The 27,345-nt window shown below is 36.2% G+C and overlaps 1 protein-coding gene across 4 annotated transcripts in view; it reads right to left on the reverse strand.

The window, feature by feature from the left end:
• LOC140452399 (atrial natriuretic peptide receptor 1) overlaps nt 1–27,345 on the reverse strand; it is a 526,857-nt gene that overhangs the window by 18,568 nt on the left and 480,944 nt on the right. For all 4 annotated transcript variants that reach the window (XM_072546624.1, XM_072546623.1, XM_072546625.1 and 1 more), the window contains exons 13-15: nt 18,673–19,009; nt 14,083–14,257; nt 9,027–9,217 (exon numbers count right to left, since the gene is read on the reverse strand). In XM_072546624.1, coding sequence (XP_072402725.1) covers nt 9,027–9,217; nt 14,083–14,257; nt 18,673–19,009 — 703 coding nt within the window. The remainder of the gene's footprint in view (nt 1–9,026; nt 9,218–14,082; nt 14,258–18,672; nt 19,010–27,345) is intronic.

Below are 27,345 nucleotides of genomic sequence, written 5' to 3' on the forward strand. Positions count from 1 at the left end.
CCTGGATTTCAGACAATAATGATCAAACAACCGAAATAAGAGCAAGGATAGAAATAGCAAGAAATGCGTTTGTAAAAATGAAAACAATTCTCTGCAACAAAGACCTTAGATTAGAACTGAGAGTAAGAGCACTGAGATGCTACGTGTTTTCGATACTGCAATATGGGCTTGAAAGCTGGACATTAAAGCAAGAACACATAAATAAGTTATAGTCCTTTGAAATGTGGTATTACAGGAGGATGCTTAGAATAGCATGGACACAGAAGAAAACTAACACGGAAGTATTGCGAGAAATGGGCATAGAATGCAAAATAATAAACACAATAAAAATAAGAAAGTTACAATATCTGGGACACGTAATGAGGGGGCAGCGATATGAACTGCTAAGGCTGATAATACAGGGAAAGATAAGAGGACGAAGGAGTATAGGAAGAAGGAGAGTGTCATGGTGGAAGAATTTAAGGGACTGGTTTAAATGCAGTTTTATAGAACTCTTCAGAGCAGCTGTAGATAGAGTGAAGATAGTGATGATGATATCCAACCTGCGATCGGGAGACGGCACTTAAAGAAGAAGAAATGACTGTAGTTGCGTAGCGTTAAGATCAATTTATCCACGTTGTTAGCGCTAGGTATGACTTGATGCGCGCTATGCAAAGCAAGCACTTTGATTAAACCCAGTCAGAGAGACTTGCACACCCCTTAGAATGACATTTGAGTGTTACAATTCATTGGAGCGAGGTGTATTGATTCATGTTATCAGGAACTACTTCACCGCGCTCCAATGCTCCAGACCATCCCTTTCTTCCAATAGCACTCTGATATGCGATAGGGGCTCATCATCATCATTCTGGCTTTACAACCCTACGTGGGTCCTAGCCTCCTCAAGAATTTCTCTCCAGTCGTCCCTATCCATCGCCTTTCTCCGCCAAGCACGTATTCCGATGTTATCAAGGAAACTTGTTCTAGGTCTTTCTCTTCTTCTATGACCAAGGTCTATCAAGGAGCGTTTTTCTAACTAGGTCATTTTGTTCTATGCGCATTACATGCCCTATCCACCTCAGACGTCCTATCTTAATATGTTTTGATATCTGGTTCCTGGTATAATCTATAAAGTTCGAAGTTATATCGTCTTCTCCACACTCCATTGTCATTCACTGCTCCATAAATTCGCCTTAGTACTTTTCTTTCGAAACATCCTAATATGTTAGAATCCTATATTAGTTTTGTATAGTTTTATTTTTGTATTTCTCGATATAATTGTGGATTTAAGGAGGAGATTGAGCCCAAAATAGCATCTGTTGGCCTTGCAAATTCTGCAGTTTATCTCTGCGATAGTATTATTTTCAGTGTTAAGGAGCGATCCCTATACAAATTTATTCACTGCTCGATGACGTCGTTTTCTATAACAAGTGGTTGTAGTATTTGTGGTTGCGTGCTTATTTTTATATACTTCGTTTTGTTGGTGTTTATTATTAAACCCATTTTTGTAGCTGATTCTTTTAATGCTACATACGTCTCTCATACAGCGTTTTCCGTTCTCCCAGCAATGTTGATATCATCAGCATAGGCCAGAATTTGCACTGATTTATTATATATTCAACCAGCGGTTGTAATTTGTGAGATACGTATTACTTTTTACAGAGCCAGATTGAACAGTATACAGGAAATAGGTTCCCCCTAGCGCAGCCCGTTATTTGTTTAAAAGGTAAAAGGTTTAGACAGTTCCCCTGAATTCGTACTCTACATTAAAATTTTTCAAGAGTTAGTTTTGTTAAATTTACCAACTGATTTGGTATTCCTAGCTTTTTCATTGCTTTGAACATTTCTTTTCTATTCACAGAATCGTATGCTGCTTTTTAGTCTATAAATATGTGATGAGTATCAATGCCATATTCCAGTATTTTTTCCAAAAATTTGTTTTAGGGTTGCAATCTGATGAATTGTCAATTTACCACCTCTGAAACCAGCTTGCTATTTTTCTACTATCCGTTCTGTAGTTGGTGCCATACGGTGACATACTGCTGTGGAAAATATTTTATACGCTGCATTTAGAAGCGTAATTCCTCTGTGGTTAGAGCATTCAAAGATATCTCCTTTTTTATGTATGGTGCAAAGTATTCCAATATTCCAATCATTGGGAAGGGAATTCTGTGTCCATATTTCTTTTATAAGCTGTTGTAATGCCATTATGGCATCATGGATACCTTCTTTATATAGTTCAGCTGGGAGAATATCTATTCCTGGTGATTTGTTTCGGCCTAGTTTTTTACTGCATCTTTAACTTCAAGAATTTTTGGTGGTTCCTCTTCCCTCTCGTCTGTTCCCCTTACCTCATCTCTTTTGTCTTCCAGGTTTCCTTCTTCTTCCTCTATATTAAGTGCCTGGTTAAAGTATTCCACCCATCTATTCAATATATCTTTCCTTGTTATTAATAGGTCGGACTTCTGCATTGTCTTGTGGTTGCCTTGAAATATTTTCTGTTGGTGTTATTTTTCTTATAGAATGCTCTATAAGAAGATCTTTCTTATAGAATTTCCTTCTCTCTTTCGAGGTTTTCTATATATTTAGATTCCTCATTTAGGAGGTTTTTTTGTGTATCCTCTTTTCTTCTCTCCTCTTTGTCTGGTAATTTTCTACAGTTGTTAAAATTGCCAGTGCTGTGTGATGGGGTTTCCTCTGTTGGTAGAGCTAGAAATTATCTAGACTTTATATGTTTGCCAGGATTTGCTGTTTTGGTCTTTTGTGCTTTCGTCGATGGAACGCATCATATCTTATTACCTCTCGCAGGATCGAGATTGGGTGATTCTCTAATTCTGCAAACCTAATTCTGGCTTTTTCTGCCATTTTATCTATCATCCTTATTTGTTGCAGTTCTCTAAACAGAAAGCGTTCAGTGACGTATCTGGGTACATTAGTCGCTTCTCTGAGGATGTTGGCTGCTTGTATTTTTTTTTATTTGAATTGCTTATGTGTCCCCTTGCGAGAGATGCATATGTGATTATTTGAAGTATTCTGCTGTTTATCAGTCTCATTTTCATCTTTATATGTAATTTGCTTTTTCTACCTGCGAGTCCTCTTATCGCTGCTCTGGCTGTTGCTGTTTTTTGGATGGTTGTGTCCACGTGTTGCGTGAATGTTAAGCCTTGGTCCATAATGACTTCTAAGTACTTCGCTTCTCTTTTCCATTCGATAGGATTATCTTGCACTAACAGCTTTTGCTCTAGGGTTTGTCTTTTCTTTGTTCTTTCTGAATATGATTGCTTGTGTCTTCTCTAAATTTATTTTTCCATTGGATACACAATTCTTTAATGTTATATAATGCTGTCTGTAGATTGTTGACCGCTACTTTTAAGTTTCTGAGTTTGGCCGCGATATTGTGTACAGTAGGGATGACAGGACTGCTCCCTGTGGCACTTTAGTCTCCAGAGCTCCGTGTTCGAATAGTACTTGTCCTATCAGAACTCTGAAGCTTCGTTTGCTTAAGTACGAAGAGATCAATCTCGGCATGGCCTCACTGTATCCGTAGCCTCTCATTTTATATTACAACGCGTGAACTCCGCGATACTAACGCAACCGGCCGGACTAGCAGCGCTTGCCGTCGGGATAATGCAAACGAATCATTTACTCCTTAGTAGTGCTATTCTCTAGCTGGGCCGACGCTGACGTGGCGCTGCTAACGCGACAACATTAACACTCGTATAACAGAGTCCTAACTGTGGTTTGCCTGGCGGGGTCAGTGTCACGAGAAAAATCTTATTTTTCTGGACTAATAGTCTTCTCTCGAAATTCTGGAGCTAGATTTTTCTATTTATAGATAAAAGTGTTTATCATTGTTGTACGACAAACAAATATTGACCAAAAACCAACTGAGTCTAGGAGATATACCAAGATAGGATAAAAAAGAGCGAATTTATTAAAAACTTCAATAGTTTGAATAATATAAATGGCAATATAATAAAAGTAACATATTTATTTGTTTTGTGTATTAAATTATAAAAAGATTCGGCTTAAAAACATTATTTTTAATGTTAAAATCTTTTCAAATCAATTTACAACTAAAATTTTCTTTCATACCTATTAAATGCGGTATTTTATATTAAGCAAAGCCTATACATATTCTTAAATATTAAATGCAATATAATATTCGAGCAACATTTCTCCGTGATTAATACAGGTATTTAGAGCGATGGTCTGTCAAGATCACGTATTGGTGAAATACTATTACATTACTTATAGTGTTTTAGCTATCAATTAATGTAATTGTTATATAAATGATGAATCAATAAATATGCGTATCAAATTAAAAATATTTCGAAAACACGATAAAATAAGGTTAATTCTGATTGATGCAACTTAACTCAGAAAGGCGAGTCATTACGGTAAGAATATTGGAAAACGCGTGTAGAGCTCCAGTGAATATTTTTAGCATGCAATACGTGTTTACGCCTTATATCATTCGTGAAGATTTATTGCTACTAACTCTTTTTAATGGTATTACATTCTGCTAAATTTAAAAGAAAGAATTAGAAATGTATGTGCAAATTAGTATTAAATTCTAAAATGGGTTATTTATGCTAAAGTTTCTCTTCAAACAAGATTAACATCTACTTTATAAAATTAGTTTCGTGTAAGCAGACAATAATATTTTCACACACGTTAAGCGTGTTCTGGTCTTAGTATAGAAGTATAGTTAAAGAAATATACATAAGCTCCTTTAAACATCGCTTCTGAGCACATATTAAAAATTAGAGGGGATAGTACACATTCTTATCTTTCTCCTCTTCTTATAGGTATCTCTTTAGATTTTTATTGGTCTACTCGTGTTATAACTTTCTGATATCGGTATAAATTTGTAATGATTCTCACATCCTGATAATCTATTTCTGTGTTCCTTAATGTGTTTGCAAACTTTCTGTGTTGTATTTTGTCGAAGGTTTTCTCAAAGTCAACTAGACATATGAATACACCGTTGATCATCTCGACAACATTCTGACAGTTTGTATAGTAAATAATGCTCTATATGCCGCTTATGCTGTAGTGCCAAAGCTTCTTTATCAGAACATCAAAGAGCATCAAGGCTCTTCACTGAGTCCTTACTTGTTTAATCTTGTTATAGATGTACTGACAGAGAAAGTAAGGGAGGGGGTTCCTTGGTCAATGCTTTTGCTGATGATATCGTGTTAGTAGAGGAGATCAAAGAAATATTGGAGGAGAAGTTGGAGAAGGGCTACTAAAGAGGGAGGACTTAAGGTTAGGAGATGCAAAACGGACTATATATGTTTTTTGGTTACTTTGTTGATGACAATAGCTACTCCAATGCGATTTTGTGTCTTTTTTTTGTGTCGAGTTTTGTCTATTATATTTCTGCCGCTGTTAGGCCATAGAACTTCACTAAATCAAAAGATGTCTACCATTAAGCGTTGCATTCCTTGCATCATATGAGATTTTCCTTGTTGGTATACTTCCAGACTGGCCCGCCGGCCAACCGCCTCGCGGGCTAGCGCGCGTTTTACCTTCGTTAGCATCTATTCATAAAAACGTTTAACGCTGAAAAAGTTTTTGAAACTTTACACAAAGATGATGTGGCTAAGCATTCCCCTAAAAAATGTTTTTACTTGCTTCCGATGTCGCCGTTTGATTGATTTTGGTGATTCAATTGAGTATGGTGGTTTTGAAAAATACAACTCATATCAGGTATGAGATAATCAAAGCCCAGCGCACATAGCTCGAAAATGGCACCCAGGGATTTGTGTTAATAACTTAAAAGCAATGTCCTTAAAGACCATTTTTAAGATTTAGGCGCCTTTAGTAGGTATCATGTCTGCTTTTTCTGTTATACTATAAGATTGGTACATCCCCAATTGGACTAAAATATACAGGTACAGTTTTCTGGGCTTCTTAACTACGATATGTATATGGCTTGTTGCGCACCAGAATACTACATAACGAAGCCAGTTAGTACAACAAAATATAACTCGTATCAGGTATCAGATAATAAAAAGCCACCGCACATAGCTCTAAAAATAGTTTTGTAGGGTTTTTGAAGAGCTATAAGACTATGTATAAATTCCGTAAGAGTCCTTAGTTTTTAAGTGAGGTAAGTTTAAAGGGCTCGGATAAGGGGGTGTTTGCTCGTAAATAGAGATTTTAAACAGCTATACCTCGCTAAATCTTTACTTTAAAGAAAATCTAAGCACACAGAAATTGTAGTTAATAAAAAGCTATAAGTTAGTACTGCATTTTTTTCATATCTCCAGTATTTTCGGAGATATTTTGAAGAAAAGGGTGAAAAATACGAAATTGCAAAAAATCAATTTATCTTTAAACTCGAATTTTTATAAAATTCTTCTTCTTCAAGTGCCCTGTCCGTTGCGAACGTTGGCTATTAACATGGCAATTCTGATCTTATTTGCGGCGCTTCTGAATAGTTCGACCGATGTGAGCCCGAACCACTTCCTCAGATTTTGGAGCCACGAGTGTCTTCTCCTGCCTGGCCCTCGCTTACTGTCTATTTTTCCCTGGACAATCAATTGCAGTAGACGGTACTTATCGTGTCTCAATATGTGGCCTAGATATTCAAGCTTTCTTTGTTTAATTGTATTCACGATTTCTTTCTCCTTTCCGATTCTTTGGATTACCTCTGTGTTGGTGACATGTTGTCCAGGATATACGAAGAATGCGTCGGTACACTCACATTTCGAATGCTTCTAGTTTTCTCGTGAGCGTCTCCGTCAGCGTCCAGGCCTCCACACCATACAGTAAGATCGGAAAAATGTAGCATTTAACTAGACGTAGTTTTAGGGGAAGAGACAAATCCCTGCTTATGAGGAGCTTTTTTATATTGCTAAATGCTGCTCTAGCTCGTTCTATTCTCGCCTTAATTTCTGTGGCCTGTTCCCATTTTGCATTTACGTTGGTGCCAAGGTACACACAAGATTCTACATGGTCAATTAGTATGTTACTTATCCGTAACTGTCGAGCAGGCTGTTGCTTCCTGCTTATCAGCATCCACTTTGTCTTCTTGAAGTTGAGGCTCAGGCCGTATTCCTCACTAACTGAATAAACTCTTTCCATTACCTGCTGTAATTAGTCTATGGTACTGGCAAGGATCACCGTGTCGTCGGCATATCTTATATTGTTCGTTAACTCGCCGTTTATTTTTATGTCCTCATTTGCATTTTCCATACATTTATTAAATATTTCTTCGGAATAAATATTAAATAGGAGTGGGGATAATATACAACCCTGACGGACGCCTCTTTTGATCTGCACACTTTTAGTGAGTTCGTTGCCAATTTTTGCTCTTGCTGTTTGACCCCAGTATAGGTTTGCCACAATTCGAATGTCCTTGTCGTCAATACCTGTCTTTCGCAGAATATCTATCAATTGTTCATGATTGACATTGTCAAATGCTTTTCTAAAATCCACAAAGCACAAATACACGTCCTTATCAACGTCTCTACACCGCTGTATAAGCACCTGGAGAGCGAAAATTGCTTCTCTAGTTCCAAGTGCTTTCCGAAAGCCAAACTGCGATCTATCAATATTTGACTCACATTTATCATATATTCTTCTATGAATGATCTTAGTGAACGCTTTAGTGACATGATTAATCAAGCTTATAAGCCGGTAGTCATCACAGATCTGGGCATTTGGTTTCTTCGGGATTGTAATAAATGTTGACTGCAGCCAGTTCTCCGGGATTTTACCGCTATTATATATGCTGTTAAAAAGTTCAACTAGATTATCAAGGAACTGTTTGTCTGATTTACATAGGATCTTTAATATTTCGCAGGGTACATTGTCCGGACCTGCTGACTTATTGTTTTTTAGTGCTGCAATGGCATCTTCTATCTCCGATTTAAGGATTGAAGGTCCTGTTTCTCCTTCTCCATATAGGTGATCATCAGTCCTGTCAGATGCAAATAATTTTTCTATGTATGATTTCCATGTTTCTAAGATCGTTGATGGCTCCGAGATAAGATTTCCATCGCCATCTTTTATGCTGTTGGGTGACTTATTGAATTTCCTCTTGTTTGTCATTGATTTTATTTTTTTGTGCATATTGTAACTGTCGTATTTTCGTTCGTATTGTTCTATTTCCCTGCATTCGTTGGAAAACCATTTTTCTTTGGCTTCTCGAATTTTCGTTCTTATGATTTTGTGGATCTGCTGGTATTTTTCTTCATTTTTATTCTTGAAATTTACTAAAAATTTTCTATTTTAAAAGGCCTAATTTTTCTAAAATTAGGCCTTTTAAATAGGTCAAACTTCTTGGGTGTATTGAATACATGTATAAAAAGAATTACAGAAGGGTGAAGATTTCAGTTTTAATTAGAAGGGTAGTTAGGGGGTTATTTAGACTGATTTTCTCGTAGAAAAAAGTAGGTACCGACCTTATTTTCAATTCAATACATTCAATTTGTATGCTCGAAACTTTTTTAAAAGAATTGCACACTTGAAAAAAGATTGTGTAAGTTTTCCTCGAAAAATGCAAAGTTTTTCCTTTATTTGGCTTTGAATATTTCAAATTATTCATTCGACGAAAAAAACTAACTTTTAACATGCCGTATCTCGGTTTGTATTAGTCGTAGAAAAATTATGCAAAAAGAATTTTATTTGTGTTTCTAAAAGATACAATTTTGATGTTTACAGTTTTTTTTTTACATAAAATGCATATTTTCGAGTTATTCTCAAAAAACCCTCTAAAAAAGTCGATTTACCTTCTGTAAGTACGAAAAAATTGCGAGCCAAAATGCTTTATTTCCTGGTCTATAAGTGTTGTGGGACTGCAGAATAGACCAATTCGCGCCATCGTTGTGTTAGTGAAACTAATTATATAACGTTCCAGGTATTATAACGCTACGACAAGGGCAATGTACGAATAGCAATAATAAATGAAGAATTTATATTATAAATTTAAGTTTGACAAGATATTTTCAAAAAGAAGATTGCCGTTTTTATTTTATTTTAATTTATTAATTTATAACCAATCTTTTATTTAAACCAGCTTTTACTACACTTACCTTAATTTCTATTGGACCTCTGCATTCCAGTTCGAAAGTTCCGAATGTGTCTAAAACATCTTTAGTAGCAGTGCTAATGTGTATCTTGAGAGATTCCCCAGTGGATTCCATACGAGACGCAGTGTTCACAGTGTCTCCAAAAAGACAGTAGCGCGGCATTTTAAGTCCCACTACGCCAGCCACAACGGGTCCTGTAAGAAAAAAATGAAATCTTTTAACAAGATAGAATAAATTCATCTTTTAGACATCATTCATCAATAATTTGTGACAAATTATACAGATTGTAGAAAGAAAAAATTAAGGAAAAATAATTAAAACATTTTGAAATTTTATTCTTTGAAAATATCATAAGACGTACAGGCGTATATTGAAGACGATAACATAATACACAAAAAGATAACTCATTATCATCATTTTTGGCTCGACAATCCTCTGTGGATCCTGGCCTGCTCCAAGATTCGTGGTCGGCCTCTGCTTTTTCTTCCTATAGATGTTCCTGTCGTTAGCATTTTAGCAATCACGCTGTCAGGCATTCGTATGATGTGTCCGGCCCATCTAAGTCGCTGTGTTTTAATGAACGTTACGACATCTGGTTCATTAAAGAGTTGGTGTAATTCGAAATTAAATCTTTTGCGCCACTGCCCTTGATCGTTTATAGCTCCAAATGTTTTGCTGAGGATCTTACGCTGGAATATTCCCAGAAGTCTTTCATCCTTCTGCGTTAGAGTCCATGTTTCCGCCCCGTATGTGAGGACCGGCCTCGGCAGTGTTTTGTATATAATAATTTTAGTTTTTCTTTGGATATTTCTTAAGTGGAATTGTTTTTGGAGTCCATAGTATACCCTATATGTAAGGTTTCTTCTTCTTTTAATTTTTTCGCTTGTTTTATTGGTCTTAGTCATTAGCGAGCCAAGGTATATGAAGCTGTCAACACGTTCAAAGATATGACTTCCAAGATTTGTATCGATCTATTGTAAATAGTACCGGCGTCTCTAATTCGTCTGTCTCGTACTGAATTTTTCAAGGCAATGTTAAATAGGAGGCAAGCCAGGGCATTGAGGAGGCAAGCCACGACCCTTGTCTGAGTCCATCCTGAATCTCAAAGGATCGAGAATTTTCTTCTTGTATCCTATCGCTTGATTTTAAGTTAGACATTGTCATTCTCGTTAATCGGATAAGTTTTTCTGATATACCCAATTCACGCATTGATTGGTATATTACTGTACTCTTGAAATTGTCATATGCGGCCTTGAAGTTGACGAATAGATGATGGGTTTCAATGTTAAACTGTTTTCTCGAGGATCTATCTTATTGCATGAATCTGGTCAATTGTTGATTTTTCTGGAGTAAATCCGGTCTGGTATTTTCCAACTATGCCAACTGTGTAAACTTGTAGCCTTTTGTAGAGGATATTTGCTAGTATTTTGTAAACAGTGGTTAACAGGGTTATACCTCCGTAGTTGTCACACAGAAGCTGATCGCCTTTTTTATGTAACAGCCATATCACGCTTTGAGACCATTCACAGAGTATGGTCTCATTTTGCCAGACAAGAAGTAAAAGTTTATGTAGTGCTTGTACCAAGACGTCGATACCATTCTTGTAGAGCTCACTACAAATTTGATCAGTTCCTGGTACTTTATTATTTTTAAGCTTTTTAATGGCTTGCGCAACGTCTTCAGTGGTTTTTCACTGGTTTGGTTTTCCCAATATTTCCGATTCCTTTCCGAAGATTTCGATTTCCGAAGTTATTATGTTTCTACATTTTTTCCATAATTTCTCCGCATAACAGATAACAGAACAAAAGAGAAGATATACGATAAACCAATCGACCTGACGATAACAATGAACAAGTAGCGGGTAGGAACTCTTTTTATTCTTAAAGATAGTCCTATCAGGGAAAATGAATCAATCCCTGCCCTCCGCAGATTCCGGGGGTTTCCTGACTCGGGAAACTAGTATCTGTTTAAGGTCCCTTGTCCAGGGTTACAGATGAAGCCCACAACGGCAGCCTCGGGGCAGAAGCAAAACTTCAGTACGGTGTGGATGGTGTAAGTGGCAACCCTCGATTTTAGGCTTGATATAGAATCAAGTCAAATACTGGCCAACGGTTTCGGGCGGAGGAACTGATAGATGTAAGGGCACTCTTTTGTCCTGAGATAGAGAAATCTATCTCGAAGGCGGATGAACCAAGGAATGGTCAACGGCATAAGGATGCAGAAGGCAACGGGGAACCACTGCATTAAAGACTCGTAGAGTACCTCTAGAAATCGTCATGGTAGTTAGTGACAAGCATTAACGTACTAATCATGGTTCTCGGATACCAAGATTCGGCAGGGGCAGAAATAACAATGATGACAAGGTTCCTCAGGTCGTTAACCAACGAAATCCCTGTGTATTAAAATACAAAATTCAACTTTTAAAATAGCGACATGGAATGTTAGAAGAATGTATGAGCCTGGTAAACTAAGGAACATAGAACAAGAAATGATGCGATTTACAATCGACATATTGGGAATAAGTAACACAAGATGGCTCGACTCCGGCGAACTAAGTACAACCAATGGTCGACTTTGCTATTATGCTAATACAAATGATGACAACACATCGGAAATTAAACCTTATTCAGATTTATGCGCCAACCGCCGATAAAACAGAGGAAGAACCTGAAAAATTTTACGATGACCTTCAAAAAACCCTACAAAATACAACATCTGGAGATATAACAGTAGTCATGGGTGATTTTAACGCCAAAGTTGGAGAAGGAAGATGTGAGTCTACTGTAGGACCATAGGGACTCGGTGTTCGAAATTAGAGAGGAGAACGCCTTATAGAATTCTGCCTAGAACATAATCTTGCGGTAATAAATACTTTCTTCAAACTGCCTAAACTACGCCTTTACACTTGGAAATCGCTAGCTGACAAGGTCGATAAAATCGTTAGAAACCAAATTGACTATTTTTTAATAAACCACAGATACCAAAACGCAAAACAATCGGTGAAAGCGTACCCAGGTGCAGACGTGGCGTCGGACCACAATCCTCTTGTAGCAAAAAAAAGCTACAAAAGTGATAAACTAAACATACAAAAATTAGAATCAGAAGACGTCAAAGAAAAACTGAAACAAGAAATTAATGCAAACCTAGAATCCACACCGGAATTGATGGTGATGTAGAACAACAGTGGCAATTCTTTAAAAATGCAATTATCGAGCCAAGTCGCAGAGAACTCACAACAACCAGATGCAATAAAGGAGATTGGATGACAGAAGAAATCTTGGAAATTATGGAGGACAGAAGAAGGCAAAAGAATATCAACATAACTCAGTATCAACAGCTGCATAATCAAATAAAAAGGAACATAAGAGAAGCTAAATAGACTTATTTCGCTGGAAAATGCCAAGAAATAGAAGATTTACAAAACAAATATGATAACTTCAATCTTCATAAGAAAGTTAAAGAATTAGCTGGGGTAGCAAAATAAAAAAACCTCAAGCATACTATTGGACAAACAAGGAAACATTTTAGTGGAGACAGAACAAAAATTAGGAAGATGGAAAGAATATATAGAGGAATTATTCCATGACCAGAGACAGAAAAATATATATAAGGATAATCAGAGTCAAGACGAGGGACCCGAAATAACAAAGTCAGAAGTTATGCATGTAGTAAAGTCCATGAAAAATAATAAAGCTGCTGGTCCAGATGAAATACCAAGTGAATTGCTAAAACAATCTATTCCACAGGAATCATTCGTGTTAATCGAGATCTTTATGTAGGCTTTATAGACTACAAGAAGGCATTCGATAAGGTTAAACATGACCGACTTATAGAAGTACTCAAAAACAAGAATCTGGATATGAGGAATGTAACATTGATATCAAATTTATACTACAGCCAACAATCAAATGTGAAAATTGGAAGAGAAGTGTCAGAAGAAGTGAAGATAAAGAGAGGCGTCAGGCAAGGTTGCATACTGTCGCCGTTATTGTTTAATGCTTATTCTGAAGAAATCATACAAGAAGCTTTGGTAAACGAGACAGTCGGCATAAAAGTGAACGGAAGTTTAATTAACAACATTAGGTATGCCGACGATACAGTCATAATAGCCGACAACTTGGAAGACTTAGAAAGAATAATGAACAAAATATTAAGATTAAGATTAAGATAGTGGAGAATACGGACTCTCTCTTAACATCAAAAAAACCAAATTTCTGAAAATTAGCGAGAACAACAATACAAACGAAATATTAACGGTAGGCGGCCAGCAGATTGAGAGAGTAAAAAGATATACTTACTTGGGAACGATAATCATATAAAATAACGATTATACTGCAGAAATAAGAGTCAGAATTGAAAAAGCACGTGCCAACTTCATGAAAATGAAAAATATTTTATGCAGCAAAGACCTGACATTGGCCCTCAGAATAAGGCTAATTAAATGCTATGTACACAGTGTACTCTACTATGGAGCTGTATCATGGACATTAAACCGGAATACAATAAATTGACTTAACGCGTTTGAAATGTGGACATTTAGAAGATCGTTAACGATTCCATAGGTAGATAGAGTCACGAATACAGAAGTGTTAAGGAGAATGCAGAGAGAGGGAAATGGAAAATACAATAAAAGAAAGGAAATTGCAATATCTCGGACATGTGATGAGAGGCGAAAGATAGAAAATCTTGAGACTCATAATTCAAGGAAAAGTAGAAGGTAGGAGAAGCTTAGGAAGAAGACGCGTTTCCTAGTTGAAGAACCTGAGAGAGTGGTTTGGTTCCAGCTCAAGGCAATTGTTCAGAGCAGCTGCCTCGAAGGTCAGAATAGCTATGATGATTGTAAACCTTCGTCGCGGAGATAGCACTTAAAGAAGAATCTACCTGAATACGACTGGTTATAATAGACCGCTTCCGAAAATAAAATCTGGATATAATAGTAGATAACAAACTTCGACAGTACAATTAGGCTTTTGATTACTTTTCATTTAGTAAAATATTGTAATTTTATTATCATGTGATAAAAATAGTAAAATGTCTCATTATTTTTTAATGATCTTACCTGTATGTATTCCAATACGAAGTCTTAGTGGTTCATTAGGGATGTGACGTATACGGAACTTCCTAACATCGTTTAATAGAGCAAGTGACATACGAGCTATTTCCTTAGCATGACAATTACCATTTCTCTTTGGCAAACCAGATACGACCATATAAGCGTCACCAATAGTCTCCACCTGAAAAGAAAAATAGAATTGAAACTCATACGTAAGGCAAGTACAATATGTAAACGTTTACGTAGACTTAGACGTTGACGTAAAATCCAAACTTATATCACGTGTTGAAACTGTCTCTTTTTTAAAGTTAGTCTAGTTATTCATTTTTCATTGAAAATGAATAATTTTATTATAAGTCGAAATGTTTTATTTAAAAATCCTCTATAAAAGGTATATAATTAAAAAGACCCTTTCCAAACCACTACATATTTGATATTTAGAGGTTTTATTGAAATAATATTAAATGGATAATATATTGAAATGAAATAATATTTTATATATTCTTTTACGATGCAAATATGCAAAGGTAATTTCTCTTCTTTTCAATTTTTTTTTATTAAAGAAGCAAAATATTAAAAAGAGATGTTACCGAGGTAAATAATCCTCAACGTAAATACAGTAAAGAACTTAGGAAGCTAAAAGGAGTAAATAAATAATTAACGAAAAAAGCGGTTTAATTGAGGGACATATTTTACAGTCTGGGTAATTTTAAAGGGAAAAATAATCTTCTCTTCTAACCATTTGAAGGTAAAACTAAAAGTACACGCAACCATTAAGGTAGGTGACTAAATATGCCCTGTTAAGCTATTAAATTATTAATTAAATTAAAATATTATATTATAAAAGGAAAAAGTAAGACAATCATGAATAAATTATATGGAGCTTGAAGTAAATGCGAAAGAAATAGGGCTAGCGGTCAACGTAGATAAAACTAAATCTCTAATACAGGTAAAGAAAAAACGAAACAAAATTTGACAATAGACGACAAAAATATTGAAGTTGTAAAACAACTCACATACCTGGGTCTACAGACAACTGAGAACGGCAGCGAGGAGGAGGACGTACAAAAAAGAAAAATGTTTGCTAACAAGGCACACTTCTCTCTGTCGCAGGTGTTTGAATCCAAAGGCATTTATAGGAAAGTAAAGTTTAAAATATATAAAACCATCACGACCAATAGCAACATATGGAGCAGAAACATGGATCATAACAATAAACATGGAAACAACAGAAAAACAATGGAAAAAACAATAAACCTATTATTACTTCTGAAAGAAAGATATTGGAACCTATCTGCGACAATGGTATGTGGAAAAGAAGGTTTAACTATGAGTTAGATTAATATTACAAAGAACCCTCTATAGCAAATGATGCAAAAATATAAAGACTGTGCTGGGCAGATCACGTTATAAGAATGGATAAAGACAAAACACCTAGTAAAACGCTTAGCGAAACTATGGTGGGACATCGCCAGTAGAAAGACCAAGGAAGAGGTGGATGGACGAAGTGGGAACCAATGCTAAAAAGATATTAAGTATGGATAACTGAAGAAGAGCAGTCAGGAAAGGGATGCTTGGAGGCAGAAGCTGGGAAGGCTAGGACTCGACTTGGGCTGTAGCGCCATTGTAGAGAGAATAATAAATAGAAGTGATACTACTACTACTACTACTAATTACTAAAGTATATTTTTTATTAACGATGACCTTTTCAAGTCGATCAAGAAAAGAGTAAAAAATTCTTAAAATTCTTGGATTTTGAAATTTTTGGATTCTTAGTAAAATTATAGACAAAATTTGTATAAGGCAACATAGGTTATAACTTTATATTTTTTAAGTTGTTTATCTTTTTTCAAAAATTTTTACAGACAGGGTAAACCTTTTAAAAGTTAATAGCTTATCCATTTACAAACATCATCATCATCATTCTGGCTTTACAACTATACGTGGATTCTAGCCTCCTCAAGAATTTCTCTCCAGTCGTCCATCCATCGTCTTCCTTCGTCAAGCACGTATTCCCATATTTCCCATGTCTTCATCGATTTTATCAAGGAACCTTGTTCTGGGTCTTCCTCTCCTTCTATGACCAATGGGTCTATCAAAGAGCATTCTTCTACCTGGTTCATTTTGTTCCATCCGAATTACATGCCCTATTTACCTCAGACGTCCTATTTTAATATGTTTTACGATATCTGGTTCCTAGAATATTCTATAAAGTTAGAAGTTTTATCATCTTCTCCACACTCCATTGTAATTCACTGCTCCATAGATTCGCCTTAGTACTTTTCTTTCGAAATATCCTAACATGTCAATACTTTTTGTTAGAGTCCGAACTGTAAGTTATGACTAAGCGTATTATTGTTTTGTAGAGTTTTATTTTTGTATTTCTGGATATAATTGTGGAATTAAGGAGAAGATTGAGCCCCAAATAGCATCTGTTGGCCGTGAAAATTTTTTTCAGTGTTAAGGAGTGCTCCCAGGTATACAAATTCGTTCACTGCTTCGATGACGTCGTTTTCTATACCAAGTGGTAGTAGGATTTGTGGTTGCGTGCTTATTTTCATATACTTCGTTTTGTTGGTGTTTATTATCAAGCCTATTTTTGTAGATGATTCTTTTAATGCTACATACGTCTCTCGTACAGCCTTTTCCGTTCTCCCAACAATATCGATATCATCAGCATAGGCAAGGGTTTGCACTGATTTATAATATATTGAACCAATGGTTGTGATTTGTGACATACGTATTACATTTTTTACAGGGCCAGATTAAACAATATACAGGAGAGAGGGTCTCCCTGACGCAGCCCGTTATTTGTTTTAAAAGGTTCAGACAGTTCCCCCTGAATTCATACTCTACATTCAACCTTTTCAAGAGTTAGTTTTGTTAAATTTACCAACTGCTTTGGTATTCCTAGCTCTTTCATTGCTTTAAACATTTCTCTTCTATTCATAGGAATCGTAGGCTGCTTTTTAGTCTATAAATATGTGATGAGTATCTATGCCATATTCCAGTTTTTTTTAAATTTGTTTCAGGGTTGCAATCTTGTGAATTGTCGATTTATCACCTCTGAAACCAGCCCGGGATTTATGTGTCCATATATTGTTTATAAGCTGCTGTAATGCCATTATGGTATCGTGGCCACCTTCATTATATAGTTCAGCTGCAAGATTATCTATTCTGGGTGATTTGTTTCTGGCTAGTTTTTTTAACTGCATCTTTAACTTCAAGTATCGTTGGTGGTTCCTCTTCACTCTCATCTGTTCCCCTTACCTCATCTCTTCCATCTTCCAGGTTTTCTTCTTCTTTCTCTATATTAAGTGCCTGGTTAAATTATTCTACCCAATTATTCAATACATCTTTCTTTCCTTGTTGTTAATAGGTCGCTATTCTGACTTCTGCAATATCTTGTAGTTGCTTTGAATTCTTTCTCTCTGTTGAGGTTTTCTATATATTTAAGTTCCATATTTAAGTGGTTTCGTTTTCTTCTTTTGTGTATCCTCCCTTCTTCTCTTTTCTTTTTCTGGTAATTCTTTACAGTTCTTCTAGTTCGTCAAATAAGCATCTTTCTGTAGGCTTCATATTTTTTTTTTGCATTCTGGCATTCATCCTCAAAACAATGATTTTTACGGGCACAAATTTCTGTTCCTATTTCATCTTTCGCTGCTTCTTTAATGTCTTTCTCTATTCTGGTCCAGTAGGAGTCTATATCTGTCTGGCCTTTTTTATATACATTTTGATTCCTTAACCTGTTGGTGATTTTTTCCAAATACCGTTCTGCAATTGTTACATCTCTTAGCTTTTGCACATTCCATTTTTTTCTATCCATTTTATTTTCTTTACTGGTGTTTGAAATTCTTGCCCTCAATATTGAGATCACTAGGCAATGATCTGAGTCTATATTTGGGCCTCTATAACTTTTATAGTTTATTACGTGTTCTGCCTATTACTGTTGAATGATGCCTTGAGTCTATTAAGATGTGATCAATCTGACTCGTCGTTCGTCTGTCAGGAGAGATCCAGGTTACCTTGTGCAAATACCATTTACAAACATATTATCTTGAAAACCGATGTTTAAGTAGATAACGTTCTTTCAGGAATTTACATAGAGGTCCAATTTCTAAATACAGGGTGTTCACAAATTATATGCCATTTCTTTAAACTCTACTTCTCTCATACTTTCGGAGATAAGTGTGATTTCATGTTAAAGGTAAGATATTTATTGTTTTATTTTAGCAGGCCGTGTATGAAGATGTTATAATTGTCGTTTTTTCTGGTTACTGGTACTTTTACAATGAAGAAAGAAAACTCAAACTGAAACATCTGAAGAAAGACTAGAAAAGGCATACGAAGCCAGAGCATACGAAGACGAGCAATTTAGTCAAAAGTCATAAAAACGAGGAAAACAATGAAGCTAGATTAGACATTTGGCACAAGATAGGGCAGTATAAAAAAAAGCAAGAGAAACAAGACAATATTAATAATAACAAAACACTCAATATAAATCTAGTAAATTATAAATATATTGTAAATATTGTAAGTGTTATAATGAATTATAAAATGTACAGTTTATCGATTAAAATAGAATTAAGAACTCACCTTGTAAACATCAAAACCTCCAACAATAGAATCAAAACAAGTGTACAAGTCATTGAGCAAATCCACAACTTCCAGAGGGGTGCTGGCAGCCGACAACTTGGTAAAACCAACTATGTCACTAAAATATATCGTTACAGAATCAAATGTTTCTGCATTAACTGATTCTCCTTTAATCAGCTGCTCAGCGACACTCTTTGGAAGAAGCTGATATAAGACTTGCTCACATTTCTTCTTTTCCTCCAGGTAGTCGTTGGTTCTTTCCTCGACGAGAGTTTCTAAGTTGTTAGCGTATTGTTCCATGCGTGCCAAAAGATTGTCCATTAGATTTCCATTTTCCCTGTAAAATTTTAATATTTAAAATATAATTAATATAGAAAACACATTTTTTATATAATTGCATTATATTTTTCATAAAAAAGCTATAATTAATGTAGATATATATGGAGAAACACGATATGTTCAACACTCTACGACAAAGTTCAATGTACTGACACAACGTAATTTAAATCTAACATTTATCTTTAAACAACAAAGGTGGAGCGAGACTTTAAGTAAAATGGATATGACGCACAGTAGTAAGCAGGCTTAGAATATGATCAAAAAACTTAATGGTGATCCCACAGAGATGAAAGAGCTATGTACAATAACACCAAATCAGATAGCCCACCAACTGCTTCTGAATGGCAAAATAAACAATCGTTGCAAAATGCCAAAGATTATAAGAACTCAAGACCAGGAAACAAGTCTCTTGCGAAACCCATTTACCATCGAAGAGCTCAAAAATGGTATTGACTGTATGAAAAATGGAAAATCACCTGGAGTGGACGAAATCCTAACAGAGCAGATAAAACACCTCGGGCAAAAAGCGAGACAATGGGTGCTCGATCTATTTAACATATGTCGCTCTACCTACCAGATTCCAAAACTGTGGCGTAAATCAAAAGTAGTAGCCCTTCTGAAACCTGGGAAAGACCCTGAACTACCGAGTAGCTACCGTCCGATATCCCTGCTATGCCATTTGTATAAATTGTATGAACGTCTCATTTTAAACCGCATCCAGGAAAAATTAGATTCAAAATTAATCCCACAACAAGCAGGCTTCAGACCAGGTAAATCATACACAGGCCAAGTGCTGAACCTAACAGAATACATAGAGGAGGGATTTGAGCAGAAAGACATAGTGGGAGTAGCCTCGATAGACTTCACAGCGGCCTATGATACGATAAACCACAGAACCCTGCTAACTAAGATCTATAACACTGTGCTTGACTACGACCTGGTAAATATCATTAGATCACTGTTGTGTAATAGACGTTTCTACGTTTTGCTAAATGAAAAGAAGAGCAGATAGAGAACAAAAAAAAGGCCTACCTCAAGGAAGCGTTCTGGCTCCGTCCTTATTTAACACCAACTTATTTAATCTTATTTAATCTACACCAACGACCAACCAATGCACCCTCAGACTGAGAGTTTTGTCTACCGCTGATGACCTTGGTATAGCCGTAAAGGGGAAAACACTCACACAAGTAGAGTCGACAATGGAAGAGGCTTTAAACATGATGTCAACTTACTACAAACAAAACTCATTAAAGCCAAACCCTACTAAAACCCAAGTATGTGCATTCCATCTCAACAACCAACTGGCGCATGTAAAGCTGAATGTTTCTTGGGAGGGACAACGCTTGAAACATACTGATAGGCCCAAATATCTTGGAGTAGTACTAGACCGGTCACTAACGTATAAATTCCACTGTCAGAACACAAGACAAAAGGTTTCTATGAGAAACAACCTCTCCGGAAACTTGTAGGGAGCAAGTGGGGTGCAAACCCCAAGGTCTTGAAGACTACAGCTAAGGCCTTATGTTTCTCAACAGGGGAATATGCTTGTCCCGTCTGGGGTAGATCTAGACACGCCCAACAAGTCACCACGGCGTTAAATGAAACATGCAGAATAATTACCGGTTGTATGAAGCCTACCCCCCTATCCCTACTGTACCGGGTAGCTGGATTCTCATCACCAGATGACCGTAGATGCGCCTTACAATATGTGGAGAAGTTCAAGCAAACTTTCGATGAAAGGCACCAATTATACGGGTTTGACTAACTACCAGGAATCAGCCGACTTAAATCAAGGAAAAGGTTTATGAGAAATGTCAGCGTCGAACCACCCGAACTGTTCTCCCTACATCCAGAACGACCTAATGGAATGAACCTGGACTGGAGAACCTGGCGGACACTGAATCGCATACGCACAGGTGTTGCCCCTGTAAAACAGAACCTCATTAAATGTGGCATCAAGACAGACAGCGACGCACTTTGTGAATGTGGAGAAATACAGAACGTGGAGCACCTGAGAGTATGCAGACTTTGCCCATCACAGTGCACCCTTGATGATTTATGGCTCGCAAATACAAAGGGTTTAGACGTAGCCCGATATTGGGCAGAAAAACTGTAGTCGGATCCAGACACGAAAAAGTAAAGTAAGTTAACATTTATGCTTTCATTTTCTAGAGACTTGTGCATATTGCGCCTTGATATGCTTCTCAATAATTATATTAGTCTATATTAGCAATAATAATTGTTTTATTTTAAGTCATATCTACCTAATTTTTATTAGAAACATGTCTGTATAAGTATAAGATATATACACACATGTCCAAAAGTTTGGAATACGTACAAATAAATATCTACGTCTATGGTGGTTTCAAAACTGTTGTTGATATTCATTCTACAGCGTTTTTAAATAAAAATAATAAGAATAATAAGAAATTTGAATGGTTCTTGTATTATTTTGGTCACATTAAACTGATTGGCGTATTTACAGTGACGTAGCTAGGGGGGCCGGGAGGGACGGTCCGCCCCGGGTGTCACCCGTTCGGGGGTGACAACCGAGAGACCCAATCACAAAATAATGAATCGTTAATTTGTAACTTTACTTAATTTTGTGAACAAACCAAACCGCAATTTTTAATTTTATTTCTGCTTCCACTAGCCGCTGGGAAGTGCTTATTACACACAGCAAAGCATCTGTTAAACGCTGTACAACGCATTGGAGTGCTCACTATGCTGCAGTTATTTATTGGCAGAACATTTTGATAGTGTTGTTACTGCAATTGAGGAATTATGTCATCAACAAGAAAATTCACCTGTAATTTAAGTGTAATTTCACTTTTCATTGTTATTCTTTCTTTTGGAATGATCTACTAAGAGAGATAAATTTTTGTCAGATTAAATTACAAAGTACAGGCATAACCGTTGATCAATCATAGACCAAAATAGGGGCACTTCATCTTTATATTGAAGAAAAATGTGGTCATATTATATATGAAGCAATAGATTTTGCCACAAAAAAATTTGAGGACTACGACTTTCCCACTGAAAGACGAATTCGACGTCAAAAACGAATGGATAGTGAGTTAGCTATCGATACAGAACTCACACTTCGAGCTAAACTTTAAAAGGATATGTTGGAATGTTTTGACCGAGTCAATGTTGAACTCGAAACCAGATCAAAGTCCATTCATGATGTGGCTTCATTGTTCGAGATTGTGCAAACATACAGTTTGCTTTCCGCGAATAGTGAACAGTTAAAATTAGCTGTTTTAACATTTTGTGACTTTTACCATGAATAGGTACCAGAAGCAAATCTCCTGCTAGAAATATCAAGGCTTAGAAGAAATTTACAGGCGGCCAATATTACAGCCTCTAAATGGTAAGCTGTAGACTTTTTAAAATTTATTGTGGAATGGGATTTCATGGAATCCCTCCCAAACTTAATGGTCGCAATAAAATTGTTCATGACCAATTTGTGTATCGGTTGCTTCATGTGAGAGAAGTTTTAGTAAGTTAAAATTAATAAAATAAACAAACAAGTTTAAATATCCTTGGTTTATTAACTATCGAACATAAAACAATAAAAAACACAAATATAGAAGATGTGATTTCAGAGTTTGTCGCTATTAAAGCTAGAAAAAAAAATATTTTAATCAATTCGCATAATGTAAAACAAAAAACAAACTGTTATATACTATTTACTGCAATTTCATTAACTTATTCTTCTTATTTTTTTCGTTATTCAGAACATACGTTTACCAAATTGTCGTTGATTTTAACAATCTTTATTTTTAGGATTTGGGGTGACACCATCGATTACCGCCCCGAGTGGCACCCACTACGCCACTGCGTATTTACACATTATTTTTGTCTTTGTTTAAATTTGATTTGAACCGTTTAAAAATGTTAAAAACGTGATATCTCATTTTTACAGATCTAGAGTAATTGCTTTGTTACAACAGAGCTTTATTCAAAGTGATATCGCGAACATTGTTGAGTGCTGTATAGAAAAATGAAAAAAAAAAAAACCAAGATACAAATGACGTGAAGGATCGCCCCAGAAGTGACAGACGTCAATATACAAAAGCAGCACAAGACCGACAGATAATATTGATAGCTCGAAGAAATCGTCTAAAATCTGCAACTGGTATATCCAGAAAAATTGCTAGGCTTCAAAGACTGAATATTTCACGGCAAACAATAACACTCAGATTAAATGCAGTAAATTTGGATCGTAGAAGACCCCTACATGTTCCCAAACTCAACTACCAACACAAAATGGTAAGGTTGCAATGGGCTATAGAAACGGTGCATCATGGTTCTAACTGGAATAACCTGATGTTGGAACTGGAATGAATCAAAAATTCTCTTGGTTTCTGATTCGCGGAGAACACTGGTTTGGAGGGCCCTAGGACAAAAAGACAAAAGAGGGAATCTAATCGTTATGAAAAGGCGACCAAAAAAGTGGCCTCTGATGGCGGACATATCCTGAAATGCGAATGCGACAAATTTAAATTTTCCGACACTTATTAACAGTAGCTATAAAATAGTTTTCAGAATGTGTCTTAGACGAGAAAATTTTAATTAAATATTAACGATAACAGTCTAAAATGTGAAACAATTGTTAAAAAACTTCAATATAAATAAGATTTCATGTGACAGTTGGGACGCGTAATAACATAACCCAACTAAATTTGATTTCTTAAACAAGGAAAGACTCTCTTTCCTTGTTTAATTTGGCCTCTCAAGATGACACTTCCTGTCTAACAATATTTTTGCCCCCACTACCTTTACATTCCCTCTTTTGTCTTTTTGCTCGATGCATTAAACGCACCTCTTCGTTGAACAGCAGCAGTACAAAATTTTCTGGAAGAAGAAGCAATATCCACATTACAGTGACTCTCGAATTTCCCCAACATGAACGTGACTGAACATGCTTAGGACATTCTCAAAACATGCATCAAGAAGCAAACCAATCTCCATATTACACTTCTGCTTCTTCTTCTTTCTCTTTGTAAGCAATTATGCTTGTAAATTGGCGGATTAATACCTCTATGGAAGGTTGTTACTCCATCTTTTGCACGGTCGTCCGATACTTCTTCTGTCAATTGGTGACTTATCTCTTGCTTTTTTAATGACACGGTTCTTCTCCATTCTGCTTATCTGGTTATTTCATTCTTTTTTTCTATTTTGTGTCCATTCATTTATACATTGTATGTTACATTTTCTTCTAACGTCTTCACTTCTCTTTCGATCTCTCAGCGTATTTCCTCTAATTCTTATCAGTACTCTCATCTCTACCGTTTCCAGTAGCCTTTGTGTTGCGGCTGTGTCGGAGTTTGTTTCTGAGACATATGTTATGGTCTTACACTGGCTTTATAAATTCTTGACCTCATTTCAGTGTAAATGTGTCTGTTTCGCCATATTAAGACATCCTCCCAGTCTATTTGCTTTTTGTATTTGATCTCTCACTTCTTTGCCCAGGTTTCCATAGCTAGGCAGTGTAATGCCCAGGTATTTTATTTCCTATACTTGTTCAATACTGATGCCATCAATTTCTATTTTACATCTGGTTGGTTCTTTGCCGGATACTATTGTTTTAGTTTTCTTATTATATTACACTTACATATTACACTTCGAGAAGCAAAAGATGCTGCTCGTGAAGAATTTGAGAAATTCCGGAAGCTTACCTCGACCAGCTAATCGGATACAGGCATGCATACAGGCCAACGAAGGAAATACTTATTATTAGCTTTAATAAAAATAATTGTTATATATACTTATACTAATTTATTTTTAAAATGTAAGTGGTACATTAAGTTTTTCATTCAAAGAGATTAAATCATTTTTTTGCACATCGTATATCTGGCTTTGAGATTTATTTAGTAATAATGAAAATTTAAGCAAAATGATGTTTAACTATTAAGAAAAGTTTATATATAAAAACCAATAAAAAGATGTTTCTAGTATTCTAGTATAGAAAAGACTATTCTAGTATTCCAGACTTTTGGACATAGGTGCAGATAATAAGTCTAGATATTTGTTAATTCTTCCATGTCACAATTTTTATTTCAATATTTAAAATTGTAAAAAAGAAACTTTTGCTATTATGGTTAACTATGTGAAAATTGTGATATTAATATCAAAAGTAGTAGACAGACTTTTTTATCAGTGAGCCTACTATCAGTATTATTTTTAACATATTATTTTCCCCACTCGCAAAAATGTAAATTCAAAAAATGATATTTTATGGTTATTTTTAATATATTTAAATATAATGAAATCATGGAGTGAAATTAGGCCTAATAAAGTCTGGCTCTCATACAATACCAAAAAGAGAGGACTGGGAAACTGGTCCGCCGCTAACAGCAAACTCAATATGGTATACGGACGGCTCCAAAACGGATACAGGTACGGGGGCTGGAATATATGGCATAAAACCAAGGACGGAAGTCCGGGTATGTCTAGGAACATACGCGACCGTATTTCAAGCCGAATTAGCTGCTATACACAGGTGCGCTATGGAACTAATCGGCCGAAATGTAGATAACGACTCCATCGTTATCTATTCGGATAGTCAAGCGGCTCTAAAGGCTCTCAGTTCGGTACAGGTCGATTCATGGCTGGTATGGAACTGTTTGGATGTCCTCTCTCAGGTGGGAAGTCAAAACAGGTTGACACTTGCCTGGGTGCCGGGACATAAGGGTCATCGTGGCAACGAGAAGGCCGATGAATTGGCCCGAGAAGGCGCATCTACGCCACTGGTTGGTCCGGAACCCTTCTTTGGAATCGCAAATACGATAAAAAGGGCAGCCATACACAAATGGGTGCAACAGAAGTCTCTTGAGTGGTGGAACAACTCACCAGGACAGAGGCAGGCCAAACAGTTCATCAAAGGATATTCGGCTAAATTTACAGCAGACTTACTTTCGCACAGACGCAGGACTGTCAGAATGATAGTGGGTCTGCTCACTGGGCACTGTAGACTCAATAGACACTTGAGTCTCATAGGCCTGACAGAAGAGGACACCTGTCGTTTCTGTCTGGAAGAAGAGGAAACCGCTCTACACGTTCTGTGCCATTGCGAATGTCTCGCACGAATGCGGTTTCTAGAACTCGGAGAGGAAAAACCGGAAGCACCAGGCTACATGAAAAGGCCACTATCAAGGCTGTTGAGTCTCATTAAGAGGACCAAGCTAGATGAAGTGCTTTAAAATAAGGGGGAAACACAATAGATCTGCAAAGGTCGCAGTGTATCAGGCTCTATTGGCCGCCCCATTTTCTACATTCTACATTCTGGCTCTCATTATACCGATATTTAGTATTGTACTTGCATTGTACATGGTATATATTTTGGGTAAACACAATAATGACTATTTTATTACTTGATATATTTATTACAAATATTACAATCCTAAGCTGGTAAAAGTTTATTCAAATCAATCATAATACTTCAAAATTGTTTGAAAATTTTGCCCATTTAAGTTTAGACAAACACCTATGTGTGTGTAAAATCTCTAAATCTTCTCTATAATACACAAAAAACACTTTTTACAGCAAACACTTTTTACAGCTTTTTAAGAGCAAACCATTAAAATCTCTATGAAAGAATAAAATTAATCACAAAACCCACAGCAACCGGTCTAAGTATTAACAATCTAAAAGACAACGACAATTGATGAAATCTATTTCACCAAATGAAATTTTACAAGGAAACCAAGCGATACACCCAAGGATACATGACAAGATCAACAGTTTGCAAGGACAAAAATGGGACAAAGTCATAAAATATCTAAAAAATAAGAAAGCACCTGGCACAGATGGAATAACTGCAGAACTGATAAAGAATGGTGGACATGTGCTATGGAGGCGTATCCATAAACTAATCGACCGCATATGGACACTAAAAACCATCCCAGAAGATTGGAAAGTAGAAATCATACTTCCTATATACAAAGGGGGAGACAAACGACTCTGCAAAAATTATATGGGCATAACAGTTTTAAATCTCGTCTACAAGATATTATCAGGGATTATATACAGCCGCCTGGAATCGTTTTCGGAGGAGACGATTGGTGAATACCAATGTGGCTTTAGACCAAAGAGGTCAACTATAGACCAAATACATAAAAATGTGTTGAATATAACATACCTATTTACAACTTGTATATCGATTTCAAACAGGCGTTTGATGGAGTAGATCAACAAAAGATGTTAAAGCAACTATCCATGTTAGGGATACCCAATAAGTTGGTTAAACTTATACGAATGACTCTGGAGGCATCCAAAGCTATGGTGAGAATAGATGGAGATATGACGTAGCCCTTTGATATTGAAAAT

The sequence above is a fragment of the Diabrotica undecimpunctata genome, chromosome 10 (genome assembly GCF_040954645.1).
Source record: "Diabrotica undecimpunctata isolate CICGRU chromosome 10, icDiaUnde3, whole genome shotgun sequence".
Taxonomy (NCBI): domain Eukaryota; kingdom Metazoa; phylum Arthropoda; class Insecta; order Coleoptera; family Chrysomelidae; genus Diabrotica; species Diabrotica undecimpunctata.